Source organism: Syngnathus leptorhynchus, chromosome 1, assembly GCF_054491065.1.
Source record: "Syngnathus leptorhynchus isolate UIUO chromosome 1, UIUO_Slep, whole genome shotgun sequence".
Lineage (NCBI taxonomy): Eukaryota > Metazoa > Chordata > Actinopteri > Syngnathiformes > Syngnathidae > Syngnathus > Syngnathus leptorhynchus.
Genome location: NC_141195.1, coordinates 5,799,836 through 5,817,040, shown reverse-complemented (window position 1 = coordinate 5,817,040; position 17,205 = coordinate 5,799,836). Strand labels below are relative to the sequence as shown.

The window sequence follows — 17,205 nt, the reverse complement described above, 5'->3', positions numbered from 1 at the left end:
TGGTAACGACAGCCCTTTCTAATCTAAAAGGATTTGTTGAAGGATATTCATATATGAAATGATTGAATGCAACAGAAAGCAAGAATCTCTTTTCCAAACTTTTTTTATATTACCAATAAAATGGGTCTTGCCCCTTTCCTGCTGCAGAACATCACCCAATCTAACATTGATAAGACAAGTCCACTCTGCTGTTCCAGTACATACCCTGGCAGGGTACATACAGTATTTGGCTGATACGCTGGGTTTGCGATTTTAATGATAGATAACCATTTTTCTTCACACCACAAGCTCGCCCAGAACCAATTCCCTAAGCAGGCGCAAAGGTGCAGCTCTTTCCCAAATGTGTAAATATTTGTCTCCTGCAAATTCAGTGTTAACTTTCTTAACTGAAATCTGGTAAACTTTTTTCCCATATACGAAATGAAAAGTCAAAACACGCTCGCACACGAACCAAAAGACAAACGAGGCAGAAATAAGACAATTTCCTTCATCTCACCTTCTAATGCTCGTAGGTCCGCCCGTCCTGAGGGATGCAGTGTTTCTCTCGTGGAGTTATTTGGGACGTTGGATTTGCACTACAGTGGAACAGAGAAGTAACACTTTGTTTATCCCAGCAAATCCAACAATCCTGCAATTTGCTAATGTTCAGTTTGGGGGCAATTTGCCAACTAATGGTGCATCTGGCCAATACAACGTGAGAAAGGAATAAGATTGATTACCCAAATGGAAATAGATGGCATTTATAACACATGGCTATATCAAAGTAAAAAACATTTCCTGTATCCAGTCATCCTCTGGCAATCTGACCATCATATCTGCAAATCACATAGCAATTGATTTCTGTTCATGCCAAACATGGAACTACAAGATAGACATTGGTAATTTAAAGGATTTGACAGTTTCCAGAGCAGACATATTATTAAAAACATAGAATATGAAACATACCTGAGGTAGGACACTGTCAGATGACTGGATACGTGCGTTTTCATCTAAGGAAACAAAAGGCACAAGATATGGCTGAAGGAACCATCCCATTCTGCTTTGATGAGACTATGAATGTTTGTCAAGCTATTCCACACATCCACCTTCAAAAAATTGTGACTCTTGGCTTGGCGATGGGACTTTGGTTTGCGCAGTCACTAATAACTCATACGTGTGATCCTCCTCTTCCTCAGCAGTCTCTCCGCGCTCATCAATACTACTATTCATAATGAGTCCCTGTAAAGAGCAGAAGTGAGCAGAAAATTCTTTGAAATGACCTGGATGACCTACATATAAAAAAAATAAAAAATAAAAAAATGTCCATCAAGTCCTATGATCCTGTCAACACCAGTTATCCACTTCTGTTGAACTCAGACAACTTTTTTCTTAATTTTCAACCTCACCTCTGAGCTCACATCTTCTTCAAGACCAGGACCAGCATGTGATGAGTGGATAAAGCGATCTTTCTGTAAAATACATATTGTTCCAAAGTTGAGAAAAACTAAGAAGAGCACTATCCCCCTCTCGTGGTAACTAGTTGGTATCACAGTTTGCACATGTACCTTTCCCGCTTCACTCTCTGGCCTTCCAGAATCCCTGTCGGAAGATTTGCCACTTGTAAGGCTGTCCAGAGAATGGCAAGAGGTAGCTTCAAACAGAGCTTCATAAGGACTCTCCTCCTCAGGGTCCGGGGCCAGCCCTGAGATCAACTCACTCACTTTCTCCAGATCGCCTACAAAACAGTTCATAATGCGTGTTTATCAAGCCTCAATTCAGTTTTAACTATGAGCAGGTTGTCAACAACATGGCATATATATATATATATAAAAAAAAAAGAAAGCACCACTTTTTTTGTAGTTATTGAATGGGCTGCTACAATATTTTATTCGATTTTTTAAAATCTGGCAAACCATACCATTGTTTCGAGGGCTCGGGCTCTCCGGGTATTGTAGGATTGGTGGAGGGGGAAGGTCGATGTCAGGAGGCTTTCCGCTCATAAGCCCTGGAACAGACAAACATGCGATTTAATCACTAAATCACGACAAGAGGGGACTTCCAATGTAATTTCTGTGCATTTTTTTTTTTTCTCCGAGCTGAATGCTCCTACCTTGGATAAGCCCAGCTATTGCTCTGCTCTTTTGAGAGGGCATGTCTTTGACAGTGTCCAGCGCTGTCAAGCCCTTCTGGTCCAGAATGTTCACATCGATACCTAAGAGTCATCACACGGAAGAGTTATGCTAGCACTTAGCCTCTTTACTCAATTTAACAAGGCAATAGGCGGGATTAGATTTGATGTCTGACCTGCACTGAGAAGTTTCTGTACCACATCTATCTTCCCAAATAAGGCCGCCTCATGGAGTGCACTGCCTTTCTCCGTCTGATCAGAAAAGGAAGTGTAAGCAATAAGAGAAAATAAAAAAGGGAAATTGAAAATTGTGTTAGAACACAATTCCTTAGATTACTTGTGAGGTTTTAACTCTTAGTTCCTCAATTATTGCTATTTATAATCACCAAGCCACAAAGGAAGTTTGTTCTTAACTCTCACTCAAAGCAAACAATTTAATGCAAACAAATGTGCATGAATGATCAATTTTTTTTTTGTGGCACACTGATTTAAAACTTTATTACGCTAATGTTTTCATTCATCACCTGCGGTGCAGATCGGGCACTTTTATTTTCTACATCCTTACATTCAAATATTTAGGGGCAAGAATGAGCTCCTATATAATCTATTTACTCTGCAATAGCACCGAATGAGCACCTCTAATAGCAGTTCATTTTCCGGGTCACAGGATCATGCTAATTACAAGCAGCGGGACGCACGGCCTGAAGTCATGAGACAAGTCTTGATTTAGAAGAAAAGGAGGGAAGAAGAAAAGACAAAACAGATGGATGCTTTTGTACAGCCAAGCTACAGATGTCCCTTTCGCTCGTGGCGTTTCATGATCCAGCTTTTTTTTTTTTTTTTTAAATCATCGTCATATGGTTTGATTAATATAATTTGTGTCTTCCTTTGCAGTGCTCAAAAACCTCATATTGCAAAGTTTTAGGGAGAAGTAGCACGAGCCACGGGAAATGCTGCAAGACCATTCTTGGTTTGCATATGAGGTAATATTGAAAGTTGTGATAGAAAACACATTAGAGCCAAGTGGGAAGAAAAAAAATATTGAGTTGTAGCTTTAAATGTATACCACGGTACAAATTGAATGCTTACGTGTTGACTGTATATCTAAACTTGGTTAGATGGAAAATTAAGAACGAACAAAAACACACCTCATAGTTAATGTCCATGCCAGCGTCAAGCAGCACCTCCACCACAGACAGATGTCCATTACGGGAGGCTAAGTGCAGGGGCGTGTGTTTCTTAGTGTTGCAGCTAAGTAAGTTGGGGTGAGCGCTGAGCAGCAGCTTGACGACCTCCAGCCGGCCGTACAGCGCGGCCAGATCTAGGGGAGTCTCAAATTTGTTGTTCCTCATGGTTGGGTCCGTCAGCTCTTCCAGCAGTAACCGCACTACCTGGGAGTGCCCGTACTGGGCGGCGCAGTGCAGCGGCGTCTCGTTGTCATTGTTCTGTTGAGGGGTAGACAAATGTGTGTAAAAGCGGCAACACACCCGCAAAGTGGACAAAACTATATTAGGGGAAACAGAACATGAAACAAATTGTTATTGGCACCAATTGAAGTCGATAAAAATAAAAAAATGCCCCAACCACCACTAAAATGCTGAGGAAAAGAATGGAGGATGATGATTAGTGCGGCAAAAGGGATTGCCACAGCCAAAAAGGCCTTGACAGAGACAGAGGCACCAAGGCAGGTGGGGAATTGGAAGACTCCGATTTGTAACCATCAAATCAAACACGATATCCACGCTTAATCCCATGAAGCAGTAAGTAATCGTGGCGGCGCGCTCCGAACTGATGAAATAGACTCAGCAGTAATTAATGATTTGGTTGTTATATAAACTCACTGCATGAACTGACTCAATGCTGCAACAAAATCACCACGGATTGAGGTTACTTGTAACAATCTCAGCCAGAAGGGGGCAGAGTTTGCAGAGCTGACGGTACAGGAACGGTTACAATTGAGCAAGAGACATTCTGTACTGTGATAGTCAGAACTACAGAAAAAAAAAACATCGTGAACATTCCACATGGTATCTCCCACAACAAATCCAACAAAAAAACTGTGATGTTGAACCACGATTGTAAACATTATACCCGGAAGGCTTTTGCTGCAGTCAGAGTGTCGAAATGGGTGTGTCAGATAAAACCACAGAGTTGTATGGCCACTGGCCAGTCATTCAATAGATAAGCCCCTAAACCTCCCCCACTTATTACGAATGCTCGTGCACACACACACACGACAACACACGGTGCCAAGTTACGTGTTGTGTGGCCTCAGGAGACCGTTTGACATCCACAGATGGGATCAGCAGGTAGTTCAGGGTGCCTGGAGTGAGGAGAGATGCCAGCAACCACTTGGACAAGAAGCAAGGTGTGAAGCTTAAAAGCAAATAACCCCTGTTATCACAAAGGCACTGTCCACACTTGAAAGAAACACGATTAAGCAGGACTGGATTTCATTTGCTTTGTTTTTCCTGTCTCGTGACAGCACAAAGTCACGTGCAAGCAGCGAAAAGGCGGAACGTCGCCTAAGAGGAGCATGCTGGCTGTCATCTGTGATGCACCGTTAAGCATTTGCTTATTAGTAGGATAAACTCAGAAGATGCAGATGACTTGAGCATGCAAACATACATGCCGTGATTACATCAGCATGATTCACTTCCTCAAATACGAAGGTTTGCTGCCTCAGTGGCCATCTCAGTGATTCTTGCACATATTAACCACCCACGGACAAGTGATTCTGCATTAAGTTGGACCAGAGGTCACAAACATGCTCCCCGCGGGCACCTGGTAGTCTCCATGGACCGCATGAGTAGTCTGTGTGGGTTGTTCTAGGAGTAGCTTACCAGAGATGGGACACTGTGATTTTTCTAAGAATGTTGTAGGAATTGTAAATGAATAACAGGAAACAGGTGGCTGTTGCCATATATTATGTATTATTATATATTCTATAAGCAATCTAAATTGACATGTCCTTAGTAAAAAAAAAATCAGACAAGAAGGATGTCAAAATGGCCACAACACAGAAAACTGTACTAGGCTTGAATTAATCATCTATTATCATTACTTCAAAAAAAAAAAAAAAACACGACAGTTTACTGTATCTTGGGCACCTACAATGTAACCATCTCGAGATTTCGAACCTTTAGGTTTATGTCCAAATGGAACCGATGCCTCGCAGCATCACTCAGAGATTAAAATTCAAGCGGCACTGACAGACTTCCTGGACAAAGCATGTTTATATGGAAGGCACTGCGCAGCATAAAAGCTCCTCCTAATTGAGTTGTCAGTACATGTCAAACAAGATGAGTTTAAGATTTGTGTTGCTTATTGATCATCTGTGCCAAGGAACATCAGGCCATTTTTACCTTATTGTGTATGTGGGGTTTTTTTCTACTCTCCATCGAGAGTCTTGGTGACAGAGAGAAGCAAACATGCCCCAGAGACGATAACGCGGTCTGACGAGCGACCTCTGTCACGTGACCAAGCTGGCTGGCGGCACAGCAAGGTTACGTCACCACGGACCCCCGGCGGTGGCAGAGGAGGCGTGGGCTGGAGCAGCTGTTGCTGCTTGTGCACCAAGAGGCTGTGTATGCCAGCGTCTCATCTGCCTGTGGTCACAATCGAATAATACACTCGCTCGTATGAACAGGAGATTCATCCACAGCAGGTTTTAAAGACGATCAAATACTATTTGGATTTTTAAATGAGGCAAAAATGGGTTCCGGGAAACTAGTTTTCATCACTTCTGATGATAGCGTTGCTCATCTATGAGCGGGAACTGTAATGATAGTTTTTTTTGGACACCGTCACACATTCCAGAGTAAATAGGCCTTGCAGCGTTGGGGACGAGGTGAATCTCACTGACTTCCTGCCACAAACTATGATTCTCTGTACTGTACTTTAACTCCCTTTTGCTTGAAAGATGAGCTTCGGTTCCATAAGGACTTATTGGGATGGGCCCAATACACAACTGACATAAAAGCATTTCAAATTACAAATAGACATGCAAAAGGCACCACATCCCTTGGATTATTATGACAACCTAGTGTTGTTTTCATGATAGCAAAATATTTGACTTTGATACCGTACCTGTTTTTGTTTCGGTATTGGTAACCGGTACTTGGTGCAACACTCGTAGAACCGGTTTTACATTTCAAATGTGGTGTGCTCAGATATGCACGCATGGTTAGAGGAATTCATCGAAACATATATTTAATTAGACAAGTGACCTACATAGTGATATGAAGCCTGCGTGACATCAGCCTGAGCAGACCAATGGCCATACTATTACTGAAACTATGATGACAACTGTATTTCAGAGCACCTTTAATTTGCACCCAAAAAACATCATGATGGAAAAAATACACAGAAAATTGAAAGTGATTTGGATTGAATGCAAAAGATAATGCACTAGAGAAATGAAGCCAGTGACAAACCACTGGACCCTTTTTAGATACAAATTATTCTGACAATGTACAGTGCAAGTCCAGCATTTAGATATTTGGGCCTCCTGATCCGAGATGACAACTCCAGATGGGAAGCTTTTCCAATGCCTGAGATCGACCACAGAAGAAGCGAGACTCCCTCTTTAAAGTAGCAGCCTACACCTGCTTGTCCTCTCTAGTGGGTCATTTGCCTCCACTGTATGGCCAACAACAACGTTACCATGGCAACCGCCTGCCTCATCCTCTCCTGTGCAACCTTATGAGCACCAAGTGGGAGGCGGGGCCAATCCAGCCATTTGCACACTCCGCACGGACAAGTGTGTCATGGAAATCTCCATTTGATGTTGATGCAAAGCGATGGCGACACTGAACACAACCCATCCTCCTCCTCCTCCTTTTGGAATGGCTCACTGACACATGACGCCATCAACCAAAGTATGTTCCCGTTTTTTTTATTTTATTTATTCATAACAATTAATCAATTATTTAGCCGCAAAAGTAGGTAGTGCCCTCATCAAAGTGCCACGATGCGCTTACTTAGACATCATTTCTAACCACGACCCAAACAGATACAACTGAAACGCAAGACAACGGGAAATTGGACAATACAGCGAGGCTTTGTGGTGCTATAGTGGAAAGTCATCCTTAGCCATCCAAACACTAAGAGGATTAGTTGACCATGTTCAAAAATAGTGTGCGGCTTTATGTACGGGCCTCGGTGGGCTTCCAGCTATGCCTGCTATGAATACAATTATGGAGGCGGGGTTTGAAATGTTTGCACTGCTCCAAAGGAGAAATGGGGGGGGGGGGGGCAGTCAGAGTCAACAACTGAATTCAAACATTGATGCAGGTAATGGGTGCCCCTCTTTATATGATGAAGATATTATTTCACGTGAATAAGGAACACGGTAGCTCTCAGCGGCGGAGCGAGCGGCCTTGCAAGCAGCAGCGACAAACCCACAGCAAGGTGACAGCAGCAAAGCAAAGAAGCGCTCAAAGGAAAACATTGCAGCAGCAGCGCGGTGTACACACCTTGGCATTAATATAAGGGTCAAAGGGCCCACAGCGTTTGAACTCTTTATGGTCTACAGAGCTCTGGGAGGGAGGAAAAGAAGATAAGCTGATGGATTTGGATCAGAGACAAGAAATGAATACACATGAATGATCATCACAACTCAATATGTGAACACAAGTGAAATGTGTTAATGACCCATTAGATGTCAGGATTAGTTGAAGAGAAATGGCCCACAATGAGAATTACATCATGATCAAGAATATTTGACCATAGCTGCAGAGTGGGTCATTTCTGCATGTCCAAAATAGGCATGCCTACTGTGACTGGCTTAAAAATTGTTAGCACAAACAAGCACTTCTCACGCAAACTGAGCGTCAAAGCACTTCCATGTAGCATAGTATCAGTATCGTGTGAGTCATAATGCTGGGAGAAGAATGCACACAAATCGAATACTTAGAAACATCCAGACGTGCAATGCTGAGGTAACAATTGATCACCAATGAAATGACTTAAGTTTGGCAAAAAGCTTGTAGGAGAGCAAATGGCTCAGAGTTGTCAAACAAATGGCTTGTGGGCCAAAGCCAACCTGCAAAATAATTTAATCTGGCCCGCAAGATGAATTTGAATGTGGAAAAAAAAAATAGTGCAGCAACCCTGCAGTTAGTATGTGTTGTGTTATGAGTTCCATATTATCTGACTTTCGATGTGACTATGAATATTTTTAAGATGACTACTCACTGGTGATTGGATAAGTCAAAAGGGCCGACGCAGTGCGAGTATAAAAGTGAGCAGAATGTTGAGCTGTTGTTATCAGCCACTTCCTTATCATCCTTTCAACATGTGTAATCAAATATTTTCACAACAAAAAAAGCTTCACTTGATGGACTCCAACTCATACATGTATTTGTTTATCTTTAATATATAAAGTTTATACATGACAAGTGAACATTTTCTTTCTTCTGAGACATCAAGTAATTGCTATGATTTTACTGGTTATACTCACTTTGTGTGCCCTATAACTATAAAAAGTCTCACACGCCTGTTCTTGAGACATTTAATGGCTGACCTCTTCTGATAATAACATCAACACACACCATTACAATGTTAATCCAACCTGTTCGTTGAGTTTGGGATGGGAAGGTCCTTGGTGGATGAGCAACCTGACAATGCGCTCGTCTCCCTTCCACGCCGCCAGGTGCAAAGGGTAGCAACCCTTGTTGTCGGCTATGTTGGTCAAGGCCTCGTTTCGCAGGAGCATTTCCACCACTTCACTGACGGTTAAAGAAGGGATGAGCCAGGTCAGATTTGAAAGAGCAATATAATAAATAGTCTTTGCAAACAGGTAATCAATAGCTTTATAGTCCCACTGGGACTGGTTGGCAGCCTCGTGTAATGTGGAGGATATATAGATGTGGCATTTAACCACTACCTGTGTCCATTTAAGGCGGCGTGATGGAGCGGGCTGTAGCCGGTGCTGTCCACACAATTCACGTTGGGACCTCTCCAGATGCTGGTCAAAAAAAGAGAGTGATAATTAAATGAACAAAATGACGAATTACCACTTTTTTGTGCGAAGTTGCAATCATTATGCTGATTTGTTGAACATTGAAGAGCTATTGTAACTTGAATCAAAAATCACATTGATGTTTTGGTTATCTGCAGTTTGGGAAGAACTTTTGTCAAAACAAAATTAAATAGAAATAATGACTATTTGTTCTATTAGTGTATCATTCGACAAACGGGAAATCGAAGCTTCAACCTGTAACGCCCGTGTTGGGAGAAAGCCGCAAGCTCCCACTCTAGTAAGATTTTTATGAGGACAGTAGAGACAGTCTGCAGCTTCCAACCAGGAAGGAAAATCACCAGGTTGCAGAAGCTAAAATTAGCTCACCATATCTAGTTTATAGTATCCTTGTTATTCCCAGTTAAGACCAATGCACAAAAGACCTTTGTTATGTATTCTATCATGACCAGCACCCAGATAAAGCGCTGAGTAATAAATAACCGAAAGACTATAAGTTTGGACAACTCCAATCTCTTTCTCCTCCACCATTGAAGATGGGATCGACTGGGTGAATTAAAAAAAAAAAAAAGGATGGATGGATGAACAGACACAAAGTTGGGCCTATATTTGTTTCGACATCAGAAGAACCCTCTATCCACGTGGCTAGAGAAAGAGTAGAGTCACATTCACACCACATGTCCCATAGTAGTTCTTAGCAGTGTGTAATTATATAGTCAGCGCTGAGCATCTGCGGCCCACGGAACAATGAACTTGACACTCATTCACAGGGATGAAACCATCTCCAAGTCACAGACAGTTCATTCCCTTCAGCATGTCTTTAAAGTTTTATTTATCACAAGAGGCAGCTAAGAGGATGCACTTTAAAAAAAAAAAAAAAAAGAATGTGCAAGGATAAATTACTCGAGTGTGAGGAAAAGCTGGGCATTGATAAGCTTCTGTGAAGAAAGAAGGGAAGCTATAATCATGCTTCCTTCTCGTCCCTCTAAGAAGCAGCAATGACATTTTAGGGTACACGACATTAATAGTGCCAGTTTTCATTTTTCAATTTGCATAAGGTGGAAAACCGTGTGAGGGAGTCGCAATGGCCAACACAACATGGCTCATAGACGTACACCAATGCCACGTTTGTGTGGCCAGTGAACACATCATAAGCACAAGTGGAGAGAGAACCCGACTTTTGGTTTCTGTCCTAGATAAAAGAATTATGTAACAGCTTACAGCAGGAGAGAGAAAAAAAGACCATAAACAAATTAACAAACATGAACAGAGCAGCAACTAGGACAGGCGAAGTTAACGAAATCAGGCAGAGTGCAGAAAGCATTACCAGAGAAAGAACAAGAAGTCCCGCCTGGCATCAGGCACACAATTAGTACGGCTTTGACTTTATTGCACTGATGGTCGCACTCTTGAATATTGATAAGTTTCTACAATGTAGTTGAATTGTAAGACTCTCATACAAGATTTAGAGCCAGGTTTAATCAAATAGTTTTGTTACTTGGTCAATGTTAACAGTTTATGTAGATAGATGTCACAAAATCTGCTACAGGGCTCTGATGTGTGACTATTTGAATATTTAGTTGGATTTATATTTACTCCAAAGATGACTTACATATTTTTTTAGCACTGCAATTGTGAATTATAATCATTTTTTTTTTTGGGTTGTATGAGATTATATAACATTATTTGTAAGGGAAATGGTGGCATATGGTACTTGTAATGAATACGTACATATACTACATTTACAGCAGGCAGTAGTAAAAGTCACAACACCTCATCCTCTTCGAATTTTGGCGAGGTGAAACTCAAGGCCAGAAATCAGTGTGGTGCCGGACAATCCACCGTCATCCTCTTAGTAGGGCTCACAACCAACGTAGCGCAGGGACGGACGGGGCTTAAGGCCAATAGCTGGGCGGTGGGCAAGACAGAACACACAATTTGGATTGGAGCGAGAGCGGACGAGGGAGTGTGGGCATTCAAGGGAAGCGACGAAGGAATTCCTCTTTGAAGGGGCCACATTAATCCTTAATTTCCCTGAGGGAATATCAACGGGATGAGACTAGAAGTGGAAAGAGATTCTCTGTAATTCCGTGCTGTACAAAGCTTGGTTTTAAAGAGACGACAGATAATAATATTTCCCTCGAGTCCTATCCATTAGCCTACTGCTGACATGTTGCATATATGTACAGTTGGATTAATCATAAATCCCCACTGTTCTTCTTAAATCCTCAGTTTGTGTTTCAATGTTAGACAGACAATATGATTGGCAAATTTGTATTGATAATCTGTACCATCCTAACTCGGGATTACAGTACAATTTCAACCAACATCAAATCAGTCAACAGCCAAAATTGTCAGATCTGCCACAAACTCACTGAAGCACTCACTCCATTAAACTCTTACTGACAGTTATAGAACATAACACAAAGACGATAGTCTTGCTTGAGTGTCTGACATATCAGTCAGACGAAAGAGACAACGTGCATGGATGCATGTTGAAACAGATAAAACAACAACAGCGCTACTCCTCTGAAGCAACACTTGAAGTTAGCTAGCTAGCAAATTATGCAACAGTTCTGTCAGTTAGGATGAGTCCTCGGGATGTCTGTGACACATATGTCCGGAAAGTAGTCCACAAGAGGAATTTGTGATCTCATGGTCTGCCTGGTTACAGTTGAAACGTAGATGTTCTCGAAAGCCATACGACCTCGGATTGCAAATGAAAATGTAACACAGCAAAGGAAAAAAAAAAATAATACAGGATGCCTGCTCATCCTATTCAATATAATAGTCATTCTGAAAATGCTTGCTTCAGAGCTCTAATTCAGTTTTTATTGGCTTTTAAACCGCCAAAATAACTTTTTTTTTATTATTATTTTACTCTTTATAACTTTCTGAAAACAAACCTGATAATAGTTTAACTTATCAGTATTTATTTTAGTTTGTTGAACTTTGTTTGTTGGTTATATTTATACTAACAGATATTTTAAATAACGGTGGTATTCATTTGGCCATTGGATGATTTTGTTTTATTTTTAGCAAACTTTTATTTATTTTAATGTATTTTCTTTATCAAATGTGTTGATTAATATATGGAGAAAAGTTAATTTGCCACCATTAGTTATTTTAAGTGTAAAAATTAAAAACTTATATGTCATTATCCGGATATATAATTATTATTTTGGTAAATCAGGATTTAAGATTTTCCATATCACACAGCACTATGCTATAAAACACGTGACATCCGAAGTCCTTAAATTGAACATTAAAAAGAGATCTGAGAGACGAATGCTCTGTTACTGAAATGAAAGCTAAGTTCAATTGTGACCCCATCCAATTAAATGTCTACAGAGGGGCTCATGAACACATCAAGTGTGGTATTGCATTTCACAGAGAGGTGACATGTGGATTAACTACGGATGCCCACAGACTGAGAAGGGAGCATTCAAAAGGCCTGCAGCAGAACCAAAAAGATGGGCATGAAAAGCAATCTTGGCATCAGGCGGAGATGACTTGTAGAAAAGAAGGATGGCAAGCTATAAAACACACACACACACACACTAAATCACAGCCCATTTTCTCGCTGGCATTTTTCCAAACACTTGAACTCGTGACTCTACCACCAACATCTATCAAGTATTTTGCTTAATGACAGTGTGGTTCAATCTTGGTGAACTTGCCACTCATGAAAATTAAACCCAAAAATCTATTTGTGTATTTACGTATTAGTCAACCTCATTCCAGAAAGGTTTTATTGAACTTATTGTAAAATTGAAAGAAAAAAAAACATAATTTGCTTCCTGCAAACCAAGTGTCATAACCTTGAACTAAAGTGAGTGTCAGATGTTTGTAGTCAGGATATGGACAAGAGTGCAGCTGTGCACCCAGCAGGTGAGCAGAAACACTGCTGAGAGGGGAAGACTGGGAGATGGCGGGAGACGCCATGCACGGGACCACACAGAACAAACGTCTGGACTACTAATGGGCCTGCACATGTCCACACAGTGGGAGCCCATATCTCATAACTTTTTCCACAAAAGAAAAAACCCACAACTGTCAGAGTTCTTATCTTTCTTTCTCTCTTTGTTTTTGCAAGATTTTCAATGGGGGAGTGAACTGGAGTTTACACATGGGATTACCAGAGTCTGTTTTTGTACCATTTCATTCATCACACATCACACAAGCGACAATCTAAGTCAGGACAGATCCATCCAAGATATTAATGTTTAACGGAATGGACATTCTGCATTGTGATACGAATGTATATTCATAATCCATAGATAGCCGTGTAGAAAATCTGTTCATGGGCCAACGCATTAGGTATTTTTTTTCCCCATCAGTTTTTTGACTATGCAATATTTGTCGATGAACGTTTTCAGCATCCAAAGCTACAATCCACATGTAAGACCACTTCCAACTCTTCCTTCACACATACGAGGAACTCATCACTGTTACGAGGTGTCTTGTTGTCAAACACGCGTAACACCGTAAACGTCACACGCCGAACAGCGAACTCAGATGCTGCTGGAATGCTAACATGGCAGTGTAAAATTTCCCAGCTAGCCACGCTGCAGACTCGGTTGAACCAGATAGAGTTTCTTACAATTGATGCAATGTGACTTGCAAGCCTGCCGCTCACATTAGAATGGTCAGCGCAATGCAGAACTGTAGCATAACTTGGGACTCCATTTTTGCAGGATTGAAACACTATGATGAAGCTGTTTGTTCGCATACACTGATTTTAAGAGAGCAACTTAGATGTTCATTTTTTTTTTCCAGCACATTTTTTTTTTTTTTTTAAAGGTGACTCGAGTCTGATGGTTTCCGTCTGATTAGGATGAGCCAGAAATAGCGGATGTAATGGGATGGAAGCATTTGGAGCAGAGCCCAGCCAAAATTAAAATTCAAGCCGAGTTCTTATGAAAAGTGACCCGGCAAGACAATAAACTGTACGGAACCAGAGAACCTTTTTTTTAGCGTATTCTGTCACAAAATACTCCAGATTTCTATTGGCCAACAGGGAAGTCTAATGAGAACGGCACTCTAAATAGGTGGTCTTGTTCGAGCCAGATGACAGCTCAATTTTCTTTGTGAGACTAAAACAGGCGAGAAACCCCCCCCCCCCCCCCTCCCCAAATGGTCTTGTATGAATATGAAAAGCTATCCTGCAAGGCTTTGTCAGCTGGACAAAGGATGTGGCTGTGAAGCTACGAGACAAGCCCTCATCTGGCTAAGCTCTCAGGGTGTCCGTCCAGATCTCCCAGCATTCCTCGGTTAATTTCCTTCTCAATAGGCAGACTGTTTGCTTCTTTTTTTTTTGTCAGGTACTTTTTATTACCTTCAGTTCACCCACAGCCACTGCTTATGTTTGCAGAAAGTGGACCAGAAAAATATCCTCTCCAAAGTAATGGTTCTTTGATTTACCTAGTCTGCTTTATTTTTTTGTGACGGACAAATTACTACACTATAAATGCAAATAAATTGTATATGATTATTTAATTATTCTGTGCAATAATCGGTGGAATCTAAAAATATTTGATAGTGACAGACCAATTCTTGGAATTCTTAAATTGAACTGATTGTCAATAATGCTTCATGAAGAAATTTAGGATAAATGGCACGGATCATTTACCTGTAACCAGCAGCCGCTGATTAAGTCTTAACTAGTTTGCGTCTAGACTGCCTTAAATGGGTTGCACCACGTGTCTGCAATTCAAAGGCTGCCGTGACCTTGCAGCTTGAAGATGCACTGCCTGTCTTGTTGTGATTTTAATGGCCCAAATGTTTGGGGCCGGAGCATAATTTAAATGCCTGTCCCATGGCAACTACTGGGGTGAGGCCTTTTGGGAAAGCTGACATTCCACACAGCCGAGGTTCACAACTGCATGCTTATGACAACACTGCAGGTCTTGACACGCGCCCCATTCCAAAGCAAGAACGCCAAAAGCTAGTGAAAACAAACGTCAGACTGCGTTACATGATATTAATGATTCCATTTAGTTTGTTAATAAAGGTAGTGTTTAGGGTTAGGGTAGGCTTAATCTGGTTTCACTTTATTTGTGGAATACACAATCAATTCTGAAAGAACTCATTTCACAATGTTCCCATTAATCTGTCTGAGGAGGTGGGCAAGCCACCCTTGTGAGGCAGTCAGCCTCAACAACTATGACTCTAAATTGGATTTCCGATTCGGTTTTACTGTAATTAAATTTGAGTGCGCTACATGACCCGCATGAGGTAGACCGACTTATCACTTCTGATTTTACAGTAACACTTTTGACCAAGTTGGCTAGGATGCTTTGACTGACAGTTCATCCACATTTGATGATGATGATGATGCGTCATGGCAACGATTACTTTGAGTAGACAGACTGGATAAAAGATACACATAGAACAAGTGGAGATAGTGTATGCTGTTTTGGCTCACCAAGTATTTCAGAGAATGGGAAAATCTTTGCAAAACAATCAAGCTCTAAATGATCTCATAACAGAAATGGATATACTGGCACACAACCAATGGCTATAACAATATCATCCTTTTAGGGCTGAATACCGAGCATTTATTATAAGACAGACTGCAAATGGCATGTACAGACTTGATAGTTTGTATGGAAATAAGTATCATCAAAGTCAGCGAGAAGAACCCTTAAGATGGTGGCTAAAACCTCATCAAACGTTTACCTCACCAAGGACTTCCCCCTTCTTGCGACCTCTGCAACAAGCAGCTGAAGTCAGTCAACGAGCACGCACGCACGCACGCACGCACACGCACTCTACACATGAGCTTTCCTCACACATTTGACTTTTGTTTAGATGAAAGTTGGGCTGCTTTGATGACGACACTTTCACCAGTGAGAGTGCAGACTTTCTTTTTTTTTTTTTTACTTTATTTTCATCATTTTTTTGAACTACTTGTACTAATTGATAATAGATATGTAGCTACATGATAGCCTGCCAGTGGTTTGTGCACATTACAGTACAACTGGCTTGGAGCTAACAAAGAAGCATGCATGCGCATACACTCAATCGGCTGGCTTTGACATCATGTTTGCTCCATCAACTAAACATATTCATATGAGTTTGTGTTTGCAGACTTGATCAGTCAACATAATAAAACAAGACAGGGTTACTATTTGACAGAGAAATATTGCAACACGGACGGAATGGAATTACTCAGCGTCTCCTTCCCTCCAATAGAGCCTACCTGAGCAGACTGGAGAGCGTATGCGAGGAGGCAGCGTGGCCGCCGCTGTTGCCACCTCCACCGGTTCCGTACGACCCGCTGCTGGTGCCAGCCGACGGTCGTTTCCCAGATAAAAGCTTCTCCACCGCGGCCAGGTTTCCCGTGCGCGCCGCTTCTAGGAGCTCCTGCTCCTTCCCCATTGTGGATGCGTTCAAAACCAAAGGGAGAAGGACGGGTTTTGCTTGTGAGATTCCTCCTCGACACCCCTCCTTCCTCTCCCGATCCCAAGTTAGTATTCCTCAATTGTACGGAAACAAAAAAGCTGCCTCCGCCGCTTTTTCTACGCATCCACCCGCTCCACGGCGTCGCTGGCGCCTAAAAAGGGGGGGAAGTTTCGCTGCGGCGCACGGCACCACCATGGAGCAAACTTCCTCTGTCCTAGTCCCCTGAGCGGCGTCCGTCACTTCCTCGAAACTGCTCTCTCTTGCTGCATCTTCAAGCCGAGCCCCCCGCAGGCAATCACACGCACGGACCCGGACATGACACACACCCTTCCCCGAACGGCTCGATATTGGAGATGCCAGCAAGGTGATGCCACAAGCGGGCACAGAGACAGGCTGCGTCCCCCCTCCAAGTGAACTGTCCAGTGTCCACTAATTTTCCGTCTCTGGTGTTCTGGTGATCAATGAAAATTAGAGTGTGGCGAACCTCGGCGTCATCCCTGAAACACCTTTTCTTTTTCTTTTTTTTATTTGTATGCGTAACCTGTCAACTTGTCTCGGCGGGTGTGGACGGAAACGTTTCACAATAGCTCATCGGGACGGCAGTGAACAATAACAATGTGACGTTTAATCCGTAGTTTTAGTCAATAAAAGAAAAAGGGTGAAATACACCTTTTTGGTTATCTGTATTCTTAAACGTTTTCTCTTTAAA

At 41.9% G+C, this 17,205-nt stretch overlaps 1 protein-coding gene across 4 annotated transcripts in view; it reads right to left on the bottom strand.

Annotated features, from left to right (window-relative positions):
• The window catches only part of anks1aa (ankyrin repeat and sterile alpha motif domain containing 1Aa), a 31,641-nt gene extending 14,440 nt beyond the window's left edge, over window positions 1-17,201 (bottom strand). Inside the window, exons 1-13 of one of the 4 annotated variants that reach the window (XM_085904895.1) lie at window positions 16,294-17,201; window positions 8,997-9,077; window positions 8,682-8,838; window positions 7,585-7,647; window positions 3,256-3,552; window positions 2,284-2,359; window positions 2,090-2,191; window positions 1,898-1,984; window positions 1,545-1,714; window positions 1,386-1,448; window positions 1,086-1,218; window positions 946-989; window positions 497-575 (exon numbers count right to left, since the gene is read on the bottom strand). In XM_085904895.1, the coding sequence (XP_085761021.1) occupies window positions 497-575; window positions 946-989; window positions 1,086-1,218; window positions 1,386-1,448; window positions 1,545-1,714; window positions 1,898-1,984; window positions 2,090-2,191; window positions 2,284-2,359; window positions 3,256-3,552; window positions 7,585-7,647; window positions 8,682-8,838; window positions 8,997-9,077; window positions 16,294-16,472 (1,531 nt within the window). In that variant the 5' untranslated portion in view covers window positions 16,473-17,201. The remainder of the gene's footprint in view (window positions 1-496; window positions 576-945; window positions 990-1,085; window positions 1,219-1,385; window positions 1,449-1,544; window positions 1,715-1,897; window positions 1,985-2,089; window positions 2,192-2,283; window positions 2,360-3,255; window positions 3,553-7,584; window positions 7,648-8,681; window positions 8,839-8,996; window positions 9,078-16,293) is intronic. The other 3 variants (XM_085902661.1, XM_085903405.1, XM_085904252.1) reach the window with 3 other exon arrangements.
• Window positions 17,202-17,205: the final 4 nt, after the last annotated feature.